Source organism: Pseudophryne corroboree, chromosome 4, assembly GCF_028390025.1.
Source record: "Pseudophryne corroboree isolate aPseCor3 chromosome 4, aPseCor3.hap2, whole genome shotgun sequence".
Classification (NCBI taxonomy): Eukaryota; Metazoa; Chordata; class Amphibia; order Anura; family Myobatrachidae; genus Pseudophryne; species Pseudophryne corroboree.
In genome coordinates, this window is record NC_086447.1 from 50,843,203 (window position 1) to 50,867,418 (window position 24,216).

At 42.9% G+C, this 24,216-nt stretch overlaps 1 protein-coding gene across 1 annotated transcript in view; it reads left to right on the forward strand.

The window, feature by feature from the left end:
* Positions 1-16,837: 16,837 nt before the first annotated feature.
* CHRNA2 (cholinergic receptor nicotinic alpha 2 subunit) overlaps positions 16,838-24,216 on the forward strand; it is a 179,275-nt gene continuing 171,896 nt past the window's right edge. Inside the window, exons 1-2 of the mRNA XM_063915030.1 lie at positions 16,838-17,231; positions 18,970-19,521. Of these exons, the coding sequence (XP_063771100.1) occupies positions 19,452-19,521 (70 nt within the window). The 5' untranslated portion in view covers positions 16,838-17,231; positions 18,970-19,451. The remainder of the gene's footprint in view (positions 17,232-18,969; positions 19,522-24,216) is intronic.

Consider the following 24,216-nt stretch of genomic DNA (forward strand, 5'->3'; position numbering starts at 1 on the left):
GGAGGAATATCATCAGAGGAGCCAAACATCCCCTGTCAGATCATGTGATACAGTGTCAAAAGGCAAGATGGGAGAACATGACCATGATAGGTATTGAACACATTAAAACTACAAGTAGAGGAGGTGATCGTTTTAACAGGCTCCGTAGGCGTGAGGCCTACTGGATTTTTCTTTTGGACACCATGGTTCCCCTAGGCCTGAATGACACGGTTGAACTAAATGGAGTATAGAGAGGACAAGGAATCTGTCCACTAATAAATGCACACACATGTGTTTATATGTTCACTTATGCACATGTGTGTGTATATATACAAACTAAGGAATATGTACATGTGGGACTCCTAGGATACATTAGAACTAGAAGACCTAGTATAATATTTATTGAATAAGTATAGACCTAAATAAATAAATAAACAATGGTGGAGAGATATATATTGTTTATGAGATTTTGATAATTGATAGGAATTCTTTATAAATACTAACAAAATCAGTGGAGTTTTTTAAATGAAGAAACAAATGCATTATTATTTTTTCATGCTAACTAAATAATAATAATTAAAATCATTTATTTATATAAATACAAAAGGAAAGAAATGAAAAAATATAAATGCAAAAGAATGTAATTATTATAGCTGTGTAGCAATACATGTGATATTGGCAATACAAAATAGTGTATTCTAAAAAATCGTTTTTATATGTGTCTTTTTAAATATTTGAATTGCATATTATGCTTTTATATATGTATATATAAAGTGCTTCCCAGGTAATATGGAAAGGAATATTTAATGAAATTAAGATAGGACATGTGTCTGGGGAGAAAAGGAATAATCAACTAATTGAATGCACATGGACATACCTATGTAATGGGTATTTAATGAGGAGAAGTTAGTGGAGAAAGTTTATGACACTGAGGAAGCCGCCGATATTCACTAATAGGCGGAGAAACGCGTCTGTCAGCATCTCCGGTCACAGCACACTGCAGACCGAGTTCATCAGCCGGCCAGCTGAACACAGTCCCTGTGGAGGTGAGAAAAATCCCTCCATCAACCGCACACGGACTCCGGATAAGGCCGAGGGTGGTGCACACCGGCCGGGAGGAAAAAGCAAACACACCGTGGATACGAGCGGACACCTGTTCAACTCCAATTAAAGGCATACATTCAGCCAGGAGAAGCATCTCTACCATTGCGTCTGAACAGAGGTTTCAATACGGTACTTTTCAATTATACACTGTGGTACAGTGACCATATTCATATCAGCTTTCTTTCATAAACTGCTATTAATATCCGTTATAAATCAACAACAGGACTGTCTAATTTATTCTTCATATACGCACTCCATTAATTTGGAACGCACGGACATAAGCATTGCCTAATATTGTTACAAAGACACACGATTACCATCTGCCTGAGCATAATAGTAACAAAATATCTGAGGATAAGAAGAGGATCCTCGGGCTAATATATTATGTGCATTGTTATAAACTTAGATATAGTATAAATTAGAGTCATCATACTCACAATATGCAGATGAAAAGTTATGTCTAGAATATTATTAATTTTATTGTAATATTTTATTATTTTTCTTGTGTATTGCCGGCCGGCACTGAATACATTTAATGTGCTTTTAGTAAAAATTGAAATGAATGAAAAATAAAATCCACATCAGATGTGATTAGCGCTTTCTCATTTTTTGATCTTCTTGTTCTACTTCAGGGGTGAAATACCAATTACCCCTGAGAGAGCTGCTTACACACCTGTATAATCATAGCGCCAGGATTTTTTCTTTTGCTTTTCTTTTTATTGGTTATCCCGGCAGCTTTGATTTATTGTGGTTTTTTTATTTTTCATTTTATATATATATATACATTTTTATATATATTTTTTATATATATATATATATACAAAAAATCTTTGATTAATACAATAAAGGGTTTTGAATTTTAAATTATTGTATAGAAAAAAGACACATTTGTGTATAAATTTGTTTAGCCAATATGACGCAATTAATGTGTATTACTAATAGACTTGAGAGGAGAGATTTATATTTAAAGGGTAATAATATTGTTAATACGGAAAAAAGCACCGGGGCGGTGGCTGAGATGCATGGTTGGTTCAATAAATTGGAGAACCTATGCATCTCTGAAACCAAGCACTGGTGGGACCAAGTATCGTTACAAAAATATTTAGATGGGGGGCTCATCCCTAGGGGTCTCAGAATCCTGAAGGAATCCACCTTCAAGGAGGATAAGACCTTTACTGATGAGTGGAACACCTCATTGGACAATTGTTCCAGGCATCTTATGCAGCTACTTATTAGATATAGAGAACAAAAAGTTAAAGAACTCCAAATAGAAATAGAAAAGGTACATTCGTCCCTAAAAGATTATGAAAAATTAGAAGAATTTAAAGAGAGAGATTTTAAAGTAAATAAAAAACTCTTAGAATTTGAACAATCATTAGTGGACAGAAAGGATCATAAAATGGAAAGGGATGTCATAGATTATGAGAAAGGTATATCCCGTGATTACAGAAAGGCATATTCATCTAATTATAATTCCTATCAAGCCACACCCAATACAGGGTATAAGAAAAGACAACCTTATAGAGGACAAAATACACCACGACAATGGGTTAATCAACATGAGACTAGGGGGAGGAACCCACGCATGCAAATGCAAAATCGGAGAGTAGATTTCACACACAGAAATAGATACCAGGTGTTGGATGAGGATAGAAATTATAGATCAGAAAATAGAACCATAAGACCCTCTGAAACTGAGGATGAACAGGAATCCACACCGGTCAATCATAATAATTTTTTAGACAAGCGCAGGGGATTCAACACGTGGCACACAAACAAATATCACATGAAGAGAGGAAGAAACAAAGAAGTAGAGGATGCAGAGGAGGAGGGAGACGGAAACAGATTAAAAACGCCCCGCAGAAAATAAAGCACAAAGAAACAGGGAAAGGTATATTTAATCTTTCCAAGAGAGTTTTAACAGAGGAAGAGAAGAATTTACTTGAAAAGGGATTAAATTATGCTCCTGTGGCCAAACCTAACCTGTTCCAGCTTTTTGTTGATCTAAATCGGTACATCCGTACATTAAGTAGGAAAAGGTATTTTGCCCTCAAAGCTTTAAAAAATAGCAAAAATGATGAAATGCCCATAATATTGGATGAGGATGATTCTAATGCGTTGGAGATCCTCGAATATCTGGAGCAGGAAGGAGCCACAGAGAGACCCATAATAGAAAGTAAGATTCCTATCTATGATGTAAAGAATCATTTATTTAAAAAGAAAACAGATTTTTACCCTTTAGCTTACAAGGGGCCATATGTGGATAGCTTTTATAAAGCCACACTGGCCAACTTTAGGGACATCTGTGAAAAATCGGAGGAGTGCAAATATTGGGATAACTTGACCCCTGGGGAACGAAAAGCCCTAAAAACATTACAAGGGGACACATCAATTATAATAAAATCTGCAGATAAGGGCGGTGGGGTTGTAATCATAAACACGGAGGATTACACCTCAGAGTGTTATAGACAGCTACGAGATGGGCATTTCTATCAGAGCATAGATTCAAACCCCACCGTCCTATTCCAAAAACAACTTAATGAATTATTAGACTTTGCATATGAGGAGGGCTCTATATCAAGAGAAACTCAAAACTTTTTATTTTGTGCACACCCCATCACACCCACTTTTTATGTGTTACCTAAAATTCATAAGTCACTTATTAATCCACCGGGTCGACCTATAATTTCGGGGGTGGGATCACTCACTAATAATTTGTCCTTTTTTGTTGATCACTATTTGCAGGGACACGTGGAGGGTCTTAGATCACACATAAAAGACACACAACATTTTTTGAATGTTATTAACACGATTGTGTGGAAAAACAATTATTATTTACTAACTTGTGATGTCGAGGCATTATACTCGAACATACCACACGACAAAGGAATATCTGCGGTTGAGTATTATTTAAAACAAAGTGATCTTGTGGACTCTCTACGTGTCTTTATTTTAAAAGCAATTAAATTTATTTTATCACATAATTATTTTATGTTTGACACTCATTATTATTTGCAGACACGGGGTGCGGCCATGGGGGCCAGATTCGCTCCGAGTCTCGCAAACCTATACATGGGTAAGTTTGAGGAGGAACATGTGTGGGGTAGTGGACTCGGGGCGGATCTGATCTACTATGGCCGGTATATAGATGATTTGTTTATTGTTTGGGGTGGCACATTAGATTCACTACAATTGTTCACAAATAGTTTAAATAACAATGAGTATGGATTAAAATTCACGTTTAATTTTAGTAAAAGCAACATTAGTTTTCTTGATATAGAGCTGACAATTGAGCAGGAAAAACTGGTTACAAAAACATTTAATAAAGAAGTAGATCATAATAAATATCTTAATTACCAAAGTTCCCATAAACAGTGTTGGAAGGACAATATCCCCAGGGGTCAATTTGTACGTCTAAGACGCAATTGCACCTCCATTACTACCTATAGAATGCAAGCTACTACACTTATGGAATCATTTTCTAAACAAGGTTACCCTCAAGATTTATTAGAAAAAGCATTTTTAGAAGCCGAAAAAATGCAAAGAGAACAATTACTTGTACTTAAGAACAAGAAAGAAAAAGGTCATGCAATAGGTAATAAGAATGATAGAAGCATGGCATTCATTACACAATATAACAGTTGTGCACACAAAATCAGTCAAGTAATAAGGAAAAATACTTCGTTGTTACTCTTGGATGATGTATTGAAGCCACTTATAAATCCGAAAGGATCTATGATCTTTAGGAAGGCTGACAATTTGCGTAAAAAATTAGTACCCAGCCATTTTGTTAAGGAAAGGACATCTACTTCCAAAATACAGAATACATGGCTCCCCGTACGACCAATAGGATATCATAAGTGCGGCAAAGCTAACTGTCAGTCCTGTGTTAATATACCTAAAAAAAGTGTTAATTATAAATCCCATACAACAGGGGAAATATATCCCATTAAAGATTTCATTAATTGTACCTCTACATTTGTTATATATTTAATTTCCTGTCAATGTGGAAAACAATATGTGGGGCGGACTACAAGAACCCTGCATATAAGATTTATGGAGCATAGGAGGAATATCATCAGAGGAGCCAAACATCCCCTGTCAGATCATGTGATACAGTGTCAAAAGGCAAGATGGGAGAACATGACCATGATAGGTATTGAACACATTAAAACTACAAGTAGAGGAGGTGATCGTTTTAACAGGCTCCGTAGGCGTGAGGCCTACTGGATTTTTCTTTTGGACACCATGGTTCCCCTAGGCCTGAATGACACGGCTGAACTAAATGGAGTATAGAGAGGACAAGGAATCTGTCCACTAATAAATGCACACACATGTGTTTATATGTTCACTTATGCACATGTGTGTGTATATATACAAACTAAGGAATATGTACATGTGGGACTCCTAGGATACATTAGAACTAGAAGACCTAGTATAATATTTATTGAATAAGTATAGACCTAAATAAATAAATAAACAATGGTGGAGAGATATATATTGTTTATGAGATTTTGATAATTGATAGGAATTCTTTATAAATACTAACAAAATCAGTGGAGTTTTTTAAATGAAGAAACAAATGCATTATTATTTTTTCATGCTAACTAAATAATAATAATTAAAATCATTTATTTATATAAATACAAAAGGAAAGAAATGAAAAAATATAAATGCAAAAGAATGTAATTATTATAGCTGTGTAGCAATACATGTGATATTGGCAATACAAAATAGTGTATTCTAAAAAATCGTTTTTATATGTGTCTTTTTAAATATTTGAATTGCATATTATGCTTTTATATATGTATATATAAAGTGCTTCCCAGGTAATATGGAAAGGAATATTTAATGAAATTAAGATAGGACATGTGTCTGGGGAGAAAAGGAATAATCAACTAATTGAATGCACATGGACATACCAATGTAATGGGTATTTAATGAGGAGAAGTTAGTGGAGAAAGTTTATGACACTGAGGAAGCCGCCGATATTCACTAATAGGCGGAGAAACGCGTCTGTCAGCATCTCCGGTCACAGCACACTGCAGACCGAGTTCATCAGCCGGCCAGCTGAACACAGTCCCTGTGGAGGTGAGAAAAATCCCTCCATCAACCGCACACGGACTCCGGATAAGGCCGAGGGTGGTGCACACCGGCCGGGAGGAAAAAGCAAACACACCGTGGATACGAGCGGACACCTGTTCAACTCCAATTAAAGGCATACATTCAGCCAGGAGAAGCATCTCTACCATTGCGTCTGAACAGAGGTTTCAATACGGTACTTTTCAATTATACACTGTGGTACAGTGACCATATTCATATCAGCTTTCTTTCATAAACTGCTATTAATATCCGTTATAAATCAACAACAGGACTGTCTAATTTATTCTTCATATACGCACTCCATTAATTTGGAACGCACGGACATAAGCATTGCCTAATATTGTTACAAAGACACACGATTACCATCTGCCTGAGCATAATAGTAACAAAATATCTGAGGATAAGAAGAGGATCCTCGGGCTAATATATTATGTGCATTGTTATAAACTTAGATATAGTATAAATTAGAGTCATCATACTCACAATATGCAGATGAAAAGTTATGTCTAGAATATTATTAATTTTATTGTAATATTTTATTATTTTTCTTGTGTATTGCCGGCCGGCACTGAATACATTTAATGTGCTTTTAGTAAAAATTGAAATGAATGAAAAATAAAATCCACATCAGATGTGATTAGCGCTTTCTCATTTTTTGATCTTCTAACTGCAGCCTAAGCCTAACCACAGGCTAATCCTAACCACAGCCTAAACCTAACCACAGCCTAATCCTAACCACAGCCTAAGCGCAGCCTAAACCTAACCACAGGCTAATCCTAACCACAGGCTAATCCTAGCCACAGCCTAACCGCAGCCTAATCCTAACCCCAGCCTAATCCTAACCACAGCCTAATCCTAACCACAGCCTAACCGCAGCCTAATCCTAACCACAGCCTAAACTTAACCACAGCCTAACTGCAGTCTAATCCTAACCTCAGCCTAATACTAACTGCAGCCTAAACCTAACCACAGGCTAATCCTAACCAGAGCCTAAACCTAACCACAGCCTACTCCTAACCACAGCCTAACTCTAACCACAGCCTAATCCTAACCACAGCCTAATCCTAATCACATCCTAATCCTAACCACAGCCTAAACCTAACCACAGCCTATTCCTAACCACAGCCTAACTGCAGCCTAATCCTAACCCCAGCCTAATCCTAACTGCAGCCTAATCCTAGCCACAGTCTAACCACAGCCTAATCCTAACCACAGCCTAAACCTAACCGCAGTTTAAACCTAACCACCGCCTAGTCCTAACCACAGCCTAAACCTAACCACAGCCTATTCCTAACCACAGCCTAATCCTAACTGCAGCCTAATCCTAGCCACAGTCTAACTGCAGCCTAATCCTAACCACAGCCTAAACCTAACCGCAGTTTATACCTAACCACATCTTAATCTTAACCACAGCCTAACTGCAGCCTAATCCTAATCACAGTCTAACCACAGGCTATTCCTAACCACAGCCTAACTTCAGCCTAATCCTAACCCCAGCCTAATCCTAACTGCAGCCTAATCCTAGCCACAGTCTAACCGCAGCCTAATCCTAACCACAGCCTAAACCTAACCGCAGTTTAAACCTAACCACAGCCTAATCCTAACCACAGTCTAAACCTAACCACAGCCTAATCCTAACCACAGTTTAATCTTAACCACAGCCTAACTGCAGCCTAATCCTAACCACAGTCTAACCGCAGCCTAGTCCTAACCCCAGCCTAATACTAACCGCAGCCTAAACCTAACCACAGCCTAATCCTAACCACAGTTTAATCTTAACCACAGCCTAATCCTAACCACAGTCTAACCGCAGCCTAATCCTAACCCCAGTGTAATCCTAACCACAGCCTACTGTAACTGCAACCTAATCCTTACTGAGTCCTAACCCTAACCCTAACCACAGTGTAACCCTAACCACAGCCTAACCCTAAGCACAGCATACATACAGATTAAGCATAATGTCAATGTCAACATTATGAACATGTCAACAATGCTGCTGATATACAGAATGTCCACAATATGGGATGCAGTTAGTATAGCGCCGGGTGGCATCCCAGCGGTCAAAATACAGACTCCGGAATCCCGAACAATGCAATAAACCCGGCATCTAAATCCCGACGGAGCTTGGATGCCGGTTTCAAAATACCGACGACTGGAATCCCGATCGTTCTTCCAGCGGGATGCGCTCACGTCCAGCCCATGGGATGGGGGAGGTTAGGTTTAGGCACTAAAAGGGGGGTTAGGGTTAGGGAACAGGGACAGGAAGGTTATATTAGCTACCAGGGAGGGAAGGGGGGGTTAGGCACTTAGAAGGGAGGTTAGGGTTAGGCACCAAGCAGGGAGTGTTAGGTTTAGGGAGCAGGAAAGGGAGGGTTAGGGTTAGGCACCACCGGGGAGGGTTAGGGTTAGGCACCACTGGGGAGGGTTAGGGTTAGGCACCACTGGAGAGGGTTAGGGTTAGGCACCACTGGGGAGGGTTAGGGAGCAGGGACGGGAAGGTTATGTTAGTTACCAGGGGGGGGGGGGGGGGTTAGGCACTTAGAAGGGGAGGTTAGGGTTAGGCACCAAACGGGGAGGGTTAGGGTTAGGCACCACTGGGGAGGGCTAGGGTTAGGGAGCAGGGACAGGAAGGTTATGTTAGTTACCAGGGAGGGGGGGTTAGGCACTTAGATGGGGAGGTTTGGGTTAGGCACCAAGCAGGGAGGGTTAGGTTTAGGCAGCGGGAAAGGGAGGGTTAGGGTTATGCATCACCGGGGAGGGTTAGGGTTAGGGAGCAGGGACGGAAAGGTTATGTTAGGTACCAGAGAGGGAAGGTTAGGGTTTGGAACTTAGAAGGGGAGGTTAGGGTTAGGCACCACTGGGGAGGGTTAGGATTAGGCACCACTGGGGAGGGTTAGGGTTAGGCACCACTGGGGAGGGTTAGGATTAGGCACCACTGAGGAGGGTTAGGGAGAGGCACCACTGGGGATGGTTAGAGTTAGGCACCACTGAGGAGGGTTAGGGTTAGGCACTATGGGGAGGGTTAGGGTTAGGCACCACTGGGGAGGGTTACGATTAGGCACCACTGGGGAGGGTTAGGCACCACTGGGGATGGTTAGGGTTAGGCACCACTGGGGAGGGTTAGGGTTATGCACCACTGGGGTGGGTTAGGGTTAGGCACCACTGGGGTGGGTTAGAGTTAGGCACCACTGGGGAGGGTTAGGGTTAGGCACCACTGGGGAAGGTTAGGGTTAGGCACCACTGGGGAAGATTAGTTTAGGGGACAGGTGAAGACTACGGTACTTACTAGGGGGCTGTCGGGATTCTGATGGTAGGGATGCCGCTGTTGGTATTCTGACCTCCGGCATCCCGTCCATCGGGATATCATACTTAATCCCACAATATGACTACCTACAGTACATTCTAGCATTGTCCATTTTCTCCTTTATCCCAAATCCCCAGACTGTATAAAGTGTGTTATGTAAGGGCTTTTACCAAAGTAAAATAGGTTAGAAAAACAAAACTACTTTAAGTAATGCCAGGCGCTGATATTACTTAGCAACCTTAAACATGAGCAAAAGCTAAGCAGATCTCTGATGTTGATTTAATAACCATCTCTGCTGCACATACTTTTTACAGTAAGTAGTGTCAGTGCATTTCTTGATGAATCAGTTCCCTTCCCTGCTTCCTGAGTTTGCACTGACTCTTTATCTGCTGTCAAATTCTACGTTTCTAAGGTCAAGGGATGCAAATTTGGCACCCCATATTACCTTGTGACTAGCATTCTGGAGTGCTAAATGCCATAACTGTACTTCTCTGAGCCACTATGTTGCCAGTCCCATTCAGTTGCCAGAGCTCTGCAATTACGGTGGACAGAGGTGTGATTATCAGCCACCAAACAGTTACTTCCGTGCAGCTATTGGTCAACTATTGTTGGAGTGAGGAGAAACAGCAGAAGGTGGATTCATGAGAAGGTGGAATCAATACCACCTACAGGTCATGTTTTGTGGATTTCTTTAATCATGCACAGGTGAGTTAATCTATTTTGCTGGGTCTGTAATCATCCCACATGATTCTACAGACAAAAATCCCCAAAACACGACCTGTTAAGAAAACTTGGTGGTTGAGGGTTTAGAGCAGTGATTCCAAAACTCAGTCCTCAAGAACCCCCAACTGTTCATGTTTTCCAGGTCACCTGTGGATTTTTAAAATGTGACAGTTGGTCATACACAGTGCAGCTGCCGGTTGACCTGGAAAACATGAACTGTTGAGTGTCTTTGAGGACTGAGTTTGGGAACCTCTGGTTTAGAGGGATGTCAGAACCTTCTTAGGGTTGTCCAGCGATTGGTTAACCATTATTACTTCCTTTTGATGGTTGGAATCAATTGACGGAAAACCATTGATGGTTCAAAGGAGAAGGAGGGTGTGGCTTTGTAATGAGTAATGGATGTGTTGCTAAGTGCTGTGTGACTTACAGAATTGCAGAGTCATTATAGGATCTCTACCGTCAATGGTGGAGATACAGGGCCTAATTTGATCGTTCGCTAGGGTGTTTTAGCACTGCTGCGAACAGATAGTCGCTGCCCATAGGGGAGAGTATTTTCACTTTGCAAGTGTGCGAACACATGTGTAGCCGAGCGCTACAAGAAAACTTTGTGCAGTTTCTGAGTTGCCCAGAACTTACTCAGCCGCTGCGATCACTTCAGCCTGTCTGGGACCAGAATTGACATCAGGAACCCTCCATGCAAACACATGGACACGCCTGCGTTTTTCCAAACACTCCCAGAAAATGGTCAGTTGACACCCACAAACGCCTTCTTCCTGTCAATCTCCTTGCGATCGGCTGTGCGAATGGATTCTTTCGTAAAAGCCATTGCACAGCAATGATCCACTTTGTACCCGTGCGACGTGCCTGCGCATTGCTGTGCGTAAGCATGCGCAGTTCTGACCTGATCGCAACGCTGCAAAAAATGCTAGCGAGCGATCAAGTCTGAATTACCTCCACAGTACAGTACATCAGACCTCCTCCATCATTGGTAAGACTATTGATGTTTGCCAACCATCAATGGTCGATGAACAACCATAAATCTTCTTATAATTGTCCATTACACGTACAGTAAGACTTATTGTTCAGATGTGTGAGAATAAGCAAATCTGGAAATACACACTTCTTGGACTAAGCATCTATTTGGGCATAAAATACTAACACATTTATAAGAAAACTCTTGTGCTTCCATACATATAAAGATTCAGTCGCACAATACAATTACTGTATGACTCCTTGCACTTAGTGAGGCAGAATAATGGAGGCATAGGCTCTCATTCCGAGTTGATCGCTCGCTAGCTGTTTTTAGCAGCCGTGCAAACGCATAGTCACCGCCGTGTATTTTCGCTTTGCAGGAGTGCGAACGCCTGTGCAGCCGAGCGCCTGCAAACACATTTTGCGCAGAACTAGACCTGCCCTGCAGTTACTTATTCTGTGCGATGATTGCTACGATGAGTGACACGGTAATGACGTCAGACACCCGCCCAGCAAATGCCCGGACACGCCTGCGTTTTTCCAAACACTCCCAGAAAACGGTCAGTTGCCACCCAGAAACTCCCACTTCCTGTCAATCTCCTTGCATCTGCCAGTGCGACTGAAAGCGTCGCTAGAACCTGTGCAAAACCACGATGCTCTTTGTAACCGTACGCCGCGCGTGCTCATTACCGTGCATACGCATGCGCAGTTTTGCTGTTTTTTTAGATGATCGCTACGCAGCGAACAACGGCAGCTAGCGATCAACTTGAAATGAGGGCCATAGTACAGTAAGCATCCCTCCCAGTATTTAGACATATCTAATGGGAGTAAAATAGGCACTGATCCACCAAACCCACTCCAACCTACACAAAGCAAGGCCCAATCCATCCAAACTCCACCACTATCCATACAGAAAATGTCCCTTCTTGGTCCTTGATTTGGTAAAACTGGTACAATTGCTACAGTAGGTATCCACAGCAGAGACGCATACTGTATGTGCCTGTCAGGAGATATCCTGTAGGTCTTATGAGTGCTCCACCCCTGCTGCAGAATGCACACTGATATGTGATAATGATGATTGGCAGACGCTTCTGATTGGTTGAGCGTAGTGATCTATTCACATTATTTAAGTGACATTTGCAATCAGTCCAGGGCATGAAAGCAGATACTCAATTGTTTGTTTTTTTAAAGGGAAAGACACCAGATGTTTATGTTTAATTAAACGAAATCTGTAGTTTTATTTTGCATTTGTGTCTGAATATAAAGATATATGATATGGTAAATGTGACTTCAGTATTTATTAATAACACTGTCCAGGAACAGGCAGACAATTATCTTATATGTACAGTATAATGCTTCCTATATACCAGTGGTTCTCAAACTCGGTCCTCAGAACCCCACACGGTGCATGTTTTGCAGGTAACCCAGCAGGTGCACAGGTGTATTAATTACTCACTGACACATTGTAAAAGGTTCACAGGCGGAGTTAATTATTTCACTTGTGATTCTGTGAGGAGACCTGCAAAACAAGCGCTGTGTGGGGTCCTGAGGACCGAGTATGAGAACCTGTGCTCTTTACTATGTAAAGTTTGGCTACTGAAACTTAACACTATCATGCCCCATCTCCAGGCACATATAGAACTGGTTTATCCTGGCATCTACCGGGCACATACAGTATTCTAATATTTTCTCCTGGTGTCTACCTGGCACATATAGGGGCTGTCCCAGAGATGGACGCAGCCGCGTGTCCATACGCAGTGGCCGCCTCCATCTGTTCTGCGCACATGAAGCAGTGCACGTGCGCGACCCTTCTCCTTGCGGCCGCATCCTGGAAGATGAATGACAGAGGCGAGCTTTCAGGAGGTGCGGACACAGTGTTTTGCGGACATGGTGGGCCGAACAGGGGTGGGCCAGGAGCATTTTCAAGGTGGCTGTGTGAAATCACACGAAGCCGCTCCAATTAAAAAAAATGGCAGCGAACCGCCTGACAGCACATCCAGGAGTCAACCTTTATTCTATGCATCCGCAGCCCCTAGCATGTGAGGAGATGGACACAGATCTTGCTGCATAATGCAGCGATCTACTGTACGTCAATCTCTGAATCAGATCCATAGTACTTTTTATCCTGGCATCTATCTGTCGTATATGCTATTCTTGCAGAGTCTGATGTATCTTGATGTTTGGCCATCTACACAAGCTGCACTATGGGGGTAATTCAGAGTTGATCGCAGAAGCAAATTTGTTAGCAGTTGGAAAAAACCATGGGGGTCATTCCGAGTTGTTCGCTCGCAAGCGGATTTTAGCAGATTTGCTCATGCTAAGCCGCCGCCTACAGGGAGTGAATCTTAGCATCTTAAAATAGCGAACGATGTATTCGCAATATTGCGATTACACACCTCGTAGCAGTTTCTGAGTAGCTCCAGACTTACTCGGCATCTGCGATCAGTTCAGTGCTTGTCGTTCCTGGTTTGACGTCACAAACACACCCAGCGTTCGCCCAGACACTCCCCCGTTTCTCCGGACACTCCTGCGTTTTATCCGGAAACGGTAGCGTTTTTTCCCACACGCCCATAAAACGGCCTGTTTCCGCCCAGTAACACCCATTTCCTGTCAATCACATTACGATCGCCAGAACGATGAAAAAGCCGTGAGTAAAATTCCTAAGTGCATAGCAAATTTACTTGGCGCAGTCGCAGTGCAGACATTGCGCATGCGCATTAAGCGGAAAATCGCTTCAATGCGAAGCTTTATACCGAGCGAACAACTCGGAATGACCCCCCATGTGCACTGCAGGTGGGGCAGAAGTAACATGTGCAGAGAGTTAGATTTGGGTGGGTTATTTTGTTTCTGTGCAGGGTAAATACTGGCTGCTTTATTTTTACACTGCAATTTAGATTTCAGTTTGAACACACCCCACCCAAATCTAACTCTCTCTGCACATGTTATATCTGCCCCACCTGCAGTGCATCATAGTTTTGCCCAACTGCTAAAAAATTTGCTGCTGCGATCAACTCTGAATTACCTCCTAAATGTGTCCAGAAGACTGCATAACGAGGATTTCTAGGAGAGGGTGAGTAAGGATTGTTGTAGGGAAAGCCTCCAATCGGGCCTAGTGTAGGGCACAAAGTCATGGCTTGGGATGAGAAGAAATATAGGCCCTCATTCCGAGTTGTTCGCTCGGTATTTTTCATCGCATCGCAGTGAAAATCCGCTTAGTACGCATGCGCAATGTTCGCACTGCGACTGCGCCAAGTAACTTTACTATGAAGAAAGTATTTTTACTCACGGCTTTTTCTTCGCTCCGGCGAACGTAATGTGATTGACAGGAAATGGGTGTTACTGGGCGGAAACACGGCGTTTCAGGGGCGTGTGGCTGAAAACGCTACCGTTTCCGGAAAAAACGCAGGAGTGGCCGGAGAAACGGTGGGAGTGCCTGGGCGAACGCTGGGTGTGTTTGTGACATCAACCAGGAACGACAAGCACTGAAATGATCGCACAGGCAGAGTAAGTCTGGAGCTACTCTGAAACTGCTAAGTAGTTAGTAATCGCATTATTGCGAATACATCGGTCGCAATTTTAAGAAGCTAAGATTCACTCCCAGTAGGCGGCGGCTTAGCGTGTGTAACTCTGCTAAATTCGCCTTGCGACCGATCAACTCGGAATGAGGGCCATAGATCAGGACATTTCTGTCTGTGTTTATAACTACTCTGAGAGATTACTGCAGCATTTCAGATATTCATTACTCTTATATTGTTATAATGTAATAATCCACATTATACATATAAGGGGCAACAGTATCAGTGTAAGAAATGTTCAGAAAATATAATTATTTTTTTGTAGTAGATTTACTAGAAAATGTACAATGTAAGCAAATATCTGACCACGATATGTAGTAGCTGTAAAATCTCTTCGAGCGAGGATATTTCTGCTCTTCCAGCCAACAAGGACACCGCAAACCACATCATTCTCCAGCCATCACCAGGGTTCAGCGTCTCAGCAGAAATATCTTCCCAGGCTTAGACAGTTTCCTGGCAGTTTCATCTGAGCAACATTTTACGCTGCACAATGTGTCTCGTCCATGGAAAATTTTATGTGTTTGAGCATTAACAGCTACAGTACCATGAGGTAGCTGTAACTATTCTCTGAGAAGAGCCAAGTGTGTCTTTAAGTAGCATTGGTAATTTTATTTATTTATTATCAGTTTTTTATATAGCACTGAAAATTCCATTGCGCTTTACAAATGGAAAAATGCTACGAGTTAGGATGATATGTGAATATATATTATGAGGTTCTACTAAGCATAGATATATAAATATATATATATATATATATATATAAATGTAATAAATATTGATATAGATATATTAAAACATACCTATAATATATTAAATTGTATAAATGTGATGGGAACATAGGATCTACAGTAATTCAGACCTGATCGCTGGGCTGTGATTTTTGCTGTCCTGTAATCAGATAGTCGCTGCCTACAGTGGGAGGGTTTTTGTACTGTGCAAGTGTGTGAACGCATGTGTAGCAGAGCTGCACAAACAGATGTTGTGCAGTCTCTGCGCAGCCCAGGACTTACTCAGCCGCTGCGATCACATCAGCCTGTCCGGGATCAGAATTGACGTCAGACACCCGCCCTGCAAACGCTTGGACACGCCTGTGTTTTTCCAGACACTCCCAGAAAACGGTCAGTTGTCACCCACAAACACCCTCTTCCTGTCAATCTCCTTGCGAACGCCCAGGCGATGGCTTTTTTTGCACTATCCCGGTGCAGTCGTCCGACGCGCCCGCGCGTTGCGGTGCATACGCATACGCAGTTCGGACCTGATCGCAGGCTGTGAGAAAATGCACCCTAGCGATCAAGTCCGAATTACTCCCATAGATAGTGGTTTGTACTTCACTAAGCATGGAGTTAAATATTTGAAAAGTGGAAGATTTCATTAAATGAAGGCTCTAAAAAGAATAAGATGAAAATCAGTAAGTACCGTAGAAGAAAAAACTGAAAATATTCTTTCAACAAAGACTTCATTTCCATATACTGTATGACCCAGCTCATTATAAAGAGATCAAAAGGGTCACCATAGTATATATACAAGCGATTCTCTCTGCAGAAACAAATTTATTTAATTGCCTAGCCTGGAAAAAAAATACTTCAGCTGTAAATCATTCCCATAGACTTCTGATAAACTGATTGATTGCATTTTACACATCGCTGTGTCAAGATCGTAAATTGCAACAAAAGCTTTTACAACTTCAAGGATTGAACGGTAGATCACACAGATATGCAGACGTGTCCAAGGCTTGTCTCTGGCGCCCTCTAGTGACCACAGGGAGATCATGTTAGTACAAAGCTGAGAATTAGGCATCGCTTGTCCTGTGGAAGCTCCGGATGATCGTGTCACCTGTGATCTTGTCACTTGCATTAGGAAACACTGCGGATACCTGGAGCATCTGCTCTTTCAGCCATTAATAGTCAGGCTGTCTTGCACTAATTTGGGGGGAAGCTGCTGCTATTCATAATTATACAGCATCAGCTGCAATGTAGACAGACTTTGATGTGACAGATCTGCAGCTGACAGTCCCCAGGAGGAGGGTGTAAATGGACCTGGCACGTGACCAAGAGGGGGTCTTCTCCCAGTCCACAGCCCCCTCCTTATAGTGCAGCTTCTGACAGGTTGGCTCACCCCTGGGCTTGCTCCTCCTCCACATCCAACCATGGACAGGTCTAAGAGCTGCTTCTTCCAAGATCAGCCAACAACTCTCTTCAGTTGCCTGGAAGACTAGAGCCAAGCAGAGTCCCATAGAGGACACAGATGCACCAGGTGCCAAGTTTGCTTTAAAGCCTCTCTCCCAGTAACTTTTAAGCTTTCAGAGATGGGAACTGGGACCTACATGCAGCTGCCCTAACGCACACTCACCGGGGACCTCTATCTTCAGCAGTTTTCGGATCATCTCGGTGTCAGCTGGACCCCTTCATTAACCAAAATGGACTTGGCTCCTGAGCAAAACTGGATTGTATTGCTTGTAAGCAACCATTAAGGTGAGAATTGCAACTAGTACACAGGTCTCAGTAGTGTCATCATAGCTATCATCCTCTTCTCTTCTCCCGGTCATTGCGTACATTCCTAGCAGATGGCTTTCGTTGGGGTTTCTTTTCATTTGGTATGTACAGCAACTTCTAGGACTGCTCATTATTTTATTCGTGGGGAACCAAAAAAGTCAGTGTATCATTATCCACAAAAAGGGTTGAGATTACATAAAGGATAAAAAAAAAAGGGGGCAGACTAGATGGGCCAAGTGGTTCTTATCTGCCGTCACATTCTATGTTTCTATGTCACCTATGGAAGCGATTGGAGAAGCAGTGGCTGGATGTGAATTTCGATAAATGTTTTTTTTCATATAGTTTAAGTCTTTATGATATAGATTTATACATAAATTGAAGGATGGAATACAAGTGTGTGGCGTTGGAGAAAACGCTGGGTAGTAGTGTTTGTGGTACATTGTTGCTGCAGATTATGACTCTTCATTATCTTGTACCCAATTTACTGTAGGGAATCTTCCAATGCCATCCTGTTCTCCTGCAGAGAGTTGCCTCTGGCTAAACTCTGCGACAGATGTGACCCGTTTCTCTTATACTGTAGGCTGAATATAGTACATTTTTGGGAGTTCCTGTGAGTACAAGTAGTTTTAGTAATCTCTGCAGCTTTCCAGGAACGCTGCAATTTGAGATCCACCCTCCTGTGTACTTGCAATTGTTTCATAAGTCTCCCTCCCCCTACCTCCCCCCCCCCCACTGCCCACTCCCCCCCCCCTACATTGTCTTGAAAGGAAGTGTTCCCACTGTGAGTGTGGCATGCAGATTAAACACTTGTTAAACCGGGCATACACTATACAATTATCTGTCAGATAATCTGCCAGATCTGGCTGGTTGGAATGGAAATCTGGTAATGGATGAGAGCAAATGACAATCGACCATTTGCTGCCAAACACTGAAAAATGGTAAAAACCTGTCTGTGCTGTAACCAATTTGTATGAAGGACAGTTTTTGTCCGATTTCCGGTGTTTGGGAGCAAATAGTTGATTGTCATTTGCTCTCATCCATGACCAGATTTTCATTTCAACCAACCAGATCTGGCAGATGATCTGCCAGATAATTGTATAGTGTATGCCCAGCTTTACATTTGACTGGAACAAGCATTGCACTGTCTAATCACATTACTTGCCACAAGTGAAAACATATTGGATGGCAAAAATATGGTCATACAGTATCTCATCATCACCAAGATATAGCACTAGAAACATATGACGTCTGCCAATCTCGAATTATGGATGGATGAATGAATGATCGGATGGATGGATAGATGAATGATCCGATGGATTGAGTGATGTTACACATAACAGTATCAGTCCAGAAAGTGAGAATAGACTGTGCGATGACAGGGAAACGTGTCATGTGTTATTGCTGGAGTAACTACACCCGAAAAAGTATGGTAGTAGACATTTTTTTGGGGCTAGAATCAACATTGACACTATTCTATCACCGTGCTTCAGTTTACTCACCAGCAATATTGTAGCCAATCCCTACATTTAACTGCCATACTTTTATTTATGTTACTTTTACCCTATTTAGTCTACTTTTGTTTTAGTTTATTTGTGGCAGATGAAGCGTTTACTGACCTCTCTGGCCCTTCTCCATAGCTGCATGTAACACTTCGCACCTTTGCAGTGGGTTCATCTGCCATCACCTATTGAAATGTGAACAATGTTATTCCTTCCAGTGCACCCTCCGTGGCATGAGCAGAACGTGAAGGGCTACCTGAGGACATCAGCCAGCGCCTATGACAGCGCATTGACTACAGCAGCGAGTTCAGCACCTAGGACAGCGCATCGGCTACAGCAGCGAGTTCAGCACCTAGGACAGCGCATTGACTACAGCAGCGAGTTCAGCACCGCGGACAGCGCACTGGCTACGAATTGAGGAGAACTGGGAGTTCAGCACCGCGGACAGCGCTCAGGCTGCGTATTGAATTCAGCCGGGAGTTCAGCACTGCGGACAGCGCACTGTCTGCTTATTAGCAGCTTTTTGCACTAACACCTACCTGCAACCCAGCAGCCCTATAATAATATAATGCGGGCAGGTACGCCCCTGGATGTTTGCTCAGGTTAAAATCCCGGGAGGTTGCTAGATTTATCTGTCTATAAGGAACAATCTTGGAACAGAAGCTCTTGGAAGCTCAACCTCTCAGCACCCAACAACATCATGTGTTATTGTGTGGGGGAGATGCTGCGCGTCACATGTCTTATCTGTTATATAATGGCTTGCACAACAGGTAAGGAAATGAGGGCTTCTGTGTTTTCATCTTGTGCATAACACTGGAGCGGGCATTATAGATGCTGTGAATGAGTGTGTGAAGGGTGGGGGTGGGGCAGTGAATAAATGTACCTTACTGTTTAGTATACACCAGGGGTGGGGAACCTTTGGACCTCCAGCTGTTGTTGAACTATACATACCAGCATGCCCTGCGACAGTTTTGCTATTTGGCAATGCTAAAATGGTTGCAGGGCATGCTGGGATGTGTAGTTCAGCAACAGCTGGAGGGCCGCAGGTTCCCCACCCCTGGTATACACTATAGTGACTGTATCTTTCCTTAAAAGAGAACTCAACAAATTGTGTTTTTATTTAATATTCCCTCTACTTCCCAACTAGCAAAAGTGGAGTCGCTCAGGGGAAGTCACACTACCAGCTGTGTAACGCTCCTTGTCCTAGCCCTGGCAACTTGGGGACATTTTATATCTAAGATGTTCTGTTTCTGTCTGATTTGTGGTAGATGAGAAAGAAAACAGAACAAAAATGCTTGCATTCGAAACTACTTCCTTCTCTCCTCCAGATGCTGTAGTTGACAGTGGGGTGGAACCCCCACAATTCTGTTAGTGGAGTGGGGTATTACTGTAGTTTAAGGCATGTCTTTGGGTGAAATTAGCCTTTAGGTACAAATAAACACTTGTTGACCTCATGTGGTTTTGAATATTTTATTAATAAGATAATAGGCTGCATATGACAATAAATAATAATAATAATAATAATAATAACAATAATAATATACACATATCTAAACACAAACATATCTAAACCCTATCAGCAAAACTGTATCTGTGTTTGTTACATGGCGTACTGCATGCTAGTGTACTCTGTTATTAGTCATTCCAGCCTTGGGTGGGATTCAATTGAATGCTCACATATGTTAGGGCCAGCATCGCAAGTTGCCAGCGGGGGAGAGATGTGCAGCTCCATGACAGTATATTGGGGTCTATTTACTAAGCCTTGGATTGAGATAAAGTAGATGGAGATAAAGTACCAGACAATCAGCACCCAACTGTCATGTCAAAGGCTGGGTTTGAAAAGTGATAGTTAGGAGCTGGTCCACTTTATCTCCATCCAAGGCTTAGTAAAGAGACTACATTGGGGGATATTCAATTATTTGAAAAGTCAGTTGGGTGTCTGTTTTTTCCTATCTAATAGACAGGATAAACAGACACCCAACCGACTTTTCAAACATTTGAATTCCCCCATTGTGTCCAATACTCTTAATTGAATTCCACCTTAGGAATGGCTCTCTTTACTGTGATTCTATAGGCTTAAGGGGCTCATACATCAGGCATCTATTGGGGCAATACCCTGTTCTGTCAATGCCTGTGTAGGTTGCTCGGCAAAATCCAACATGCTGGACAGTCTTGATTCACTGATTGTGACCCAAAGATTATTGTATTTTTAACATGCTGGATTTTTCTGATCATTGGAGTCTTACGATCATTGGATTGGTTAGGTATCAGGGCATCTCCCCTTGGATGTATGGCCAGCATTACATAGAAGAAGTAAGATTTCACCCCTCTCTTAAATATTGATATTCTGGATATGTTCCTCTATCATGTAATGCTGAGGTTCCCAATCGCGGTCCTCAAGGCTCCCTAATTTTCTAGGTTTTAAGAATATCTATGCTTGAGATCAGATGACTTTAGTTTAATTAGTACCTCAGTCAATTTGAGGGTCATCCATGGATAGCCTTAAAACTTGGACTGTCAGGGTGTCGCGTGGGTCGAGTTTGGGAAACATTTATTCCATGTACTTGTGAAATACTGTAAGTACTACATCAGGGGTGGGGAACCTCCGGCCCGCGGGCCGTATACGGCCCGCGAAGCCGTTTGGTCCGCCCACCAGCTTGTGTCAGTGAGACACGCTGCCGCTCAGTCTGGCGGCAGCGTGTCTCAGCTGTCAGAACAGGGAGACGGAGGAGAGCGCGGCTGTCGGGTGGCAGCGGCGGCGTGTAGTACTTCAAACCAGCCGCCGACCGTGAGCCAATCAGAGCTCGCGGACCGGCAGCCAATCAGGAGCCGCGGCTGCCGGTCCGCGAGCTCTGATTGGCTCTCGAACCGGCGGCTGATTTGAAGTACTACACGCCGCCGCTTTCACCCGACAGCCGCGCTCTCCTCCGTCCACGGTAAGCAGCACGGAGGGGAGAGGGGAGAGGGGAGGGGGGAGGGCATTTGTATACCTGTCACTGTGGGGGAATCTGTATACCTGTCACTGTGGGGGCATTTGTATACCTGGCACTGTGGGGGCATTTGTATACCTGGCACTGTGGGGACATCTGTATACCTGGCACTGTGGGGGCATCTGTATACCTGGCACTGTGGGGACATATGTATACCTGGCACTGTGGGGACATCTGTATACCTGGCACTGTGGGGGCATCTGTATACCTGGCACTGTGGGGGCATCTGTATACCTGTCACTGTGAGGGGCATTTGTATACCTGGCACTGTGGGCGCATCTGTATACCTGGCACTGTGGGGACATCTGTATACCTGGCACTGTGGGGGGCATTTGTATACCTGGCACTGTGGGGGCATTTGTATACCTGGCACTGTGGGGGCAATTGTGGATCTGGCACCGCACTATTGGGGGCATATGTGTATCACGTCCCATTTTAACTGGCCACACCCATTTTTCTGGTGCGTGCGCGCCTCCGGCGCGCACACAAAGTACCTCTAAGGGGCAGACCTACTGGGGGGCAGGGTAATTTTTTAAGTTGAAAATTTTTGTGTGGCCCCCGAAGGATTTTATAAATATCCAAATGGCCCTCGGTAGAAAAAAGGTTCCCCACCCCTGTACTACATTATGAAATACTGTATACTGTAGCAGCTTGCACTTTGGGTTCACTAGTCAGAAGCAGTCGATGGTTACAATATTTTATGCTGATGTAACCAGGAATTAGTAACAGTCTTTGCAAACAGTGTTTTGTGAAGCATTGCATATGCTCGCTGGATGGGAAACATCTGGTACATTGGGGATTGCTGCACCTGGGTTAAATGTCTTGAAAAATAAGTGGCTGTGTTATTGCAGCTATGTTTAAGATGGATTTTAGTACTTCCAGGAATTCATGTTTGACTAATAAGAAAATCTATGGCTGATTGTTTCCTAGCAAGTATTAGAAATTTTAAGTTGCTACAGCTGCTTTGCATAAGTTGAGCCATTTAGAAACGACGGTGTTAAAAATTAAACTCATTCTGAAAAAAAGCCACAATGCAGGGTTGCACCAAACAGCAGGTTCTTAATGAAATGTTTTAAGGTTGAATTCTAATTAAATAAAGCTTTTCACTGCAATATTGCAATACCATAAATCTTTCAGATATACAAGTATTTTTAAATATAGATACATGTATAAAATTTATTAGTTCTGTATAATATAATAATTTGACTGCTAATTTACAGTATATATAACCTAATAGTACCAATACCTACATCTACTCTTCCATTAAGAGTTTATTATGTTGTTGTTATCTAAATTGTAAACCTGTTATGCACACCAGTGCTAACAGGAGTATACCGGTGTATGAACAGAGAGGGATGCGAAGAAAACGAACTCACAGACAGTATAACACAACATACACAGGAGGTGATGGAATAACTAATAAACACAAAGTGAACAGAGAAGCCCAAAGGCTCAGGAACTGGGTGTCTCCCTAGTGTCAGGAATGCTCAGATGGAATAGAGCGGACAATGAAGCGAGATGTAGTGATTTAACATGTGGAGCACCCAAAATGATGTTGCTAAGAGCAACAGGAAAAAAAACCCAAAGGGTTACCAACGGGTATGGGAATAAACTCCTTGGTCAGAGATAGTAATATAGACACAAGGAGAGTATCCACAATCCTAACCTCCACTTGCAGGGCACAGGTTCAGCTTACTGCCACTAAACTGACACCTGGACGCCCTGCACAGTGAGAGAGGATTAAGCAAGCAGGTCTGAGAGTACAGCCGCAAACCTGCTGGGTTCACAGAATAGCAAAAGAACCCCAGCAGGTTAAACAACTGACTCCAGTCTTACTGCTAGGTCCGGATTGGCAGAATGAAGTACCAAATCCCAAGGCCTATTTGCAGTAAGCAACAAGTAAATACAAAGTCACACAGTACTAGCTAACTCTCTGGAACTGACTAACAAACAAAGATTCAGCAGCATTTGCCTAGCCTGAGAGGATGGTTTATATAGCAGGTGCTGTCCACGCCCCACTCAGACCTCACAGACTGTGAGCACAAAACCAGCGCCGGATTCCCTGCCGTGCACAGAGCCTGTAACCACTGCACAGTAAAAACCCGGACCGGAGTATAAGCTGCGCTCAGGTTACTTCGCTAACACTTGCCTCCCGGTTGCCATGGCGACGTGGCAGCACAGAGCAGGAGATCCTAACAGTACCTCCCCTCTGACGAGGGGTCAAAGAACCCCTACCACCGGGTTTATCGGGGAACTGCGAGAAGAAAGAGCGTATCAGTCTGGGGGCATGAAGATCACAACTGCGCACCCACGACCGCTCCTCCGGGCCATACCCCTTCCAGTGCACCAAAAATGACAGCCGACCCCGAACCATCTTGGAGTCAAGAACCCTTTCAACCACAAACTCCCTCTGACCCCGTATCAGAAAAGGAGAAGGTCTTCCACTGGAAGAAGGATTACTAACCGCCAGTTTTA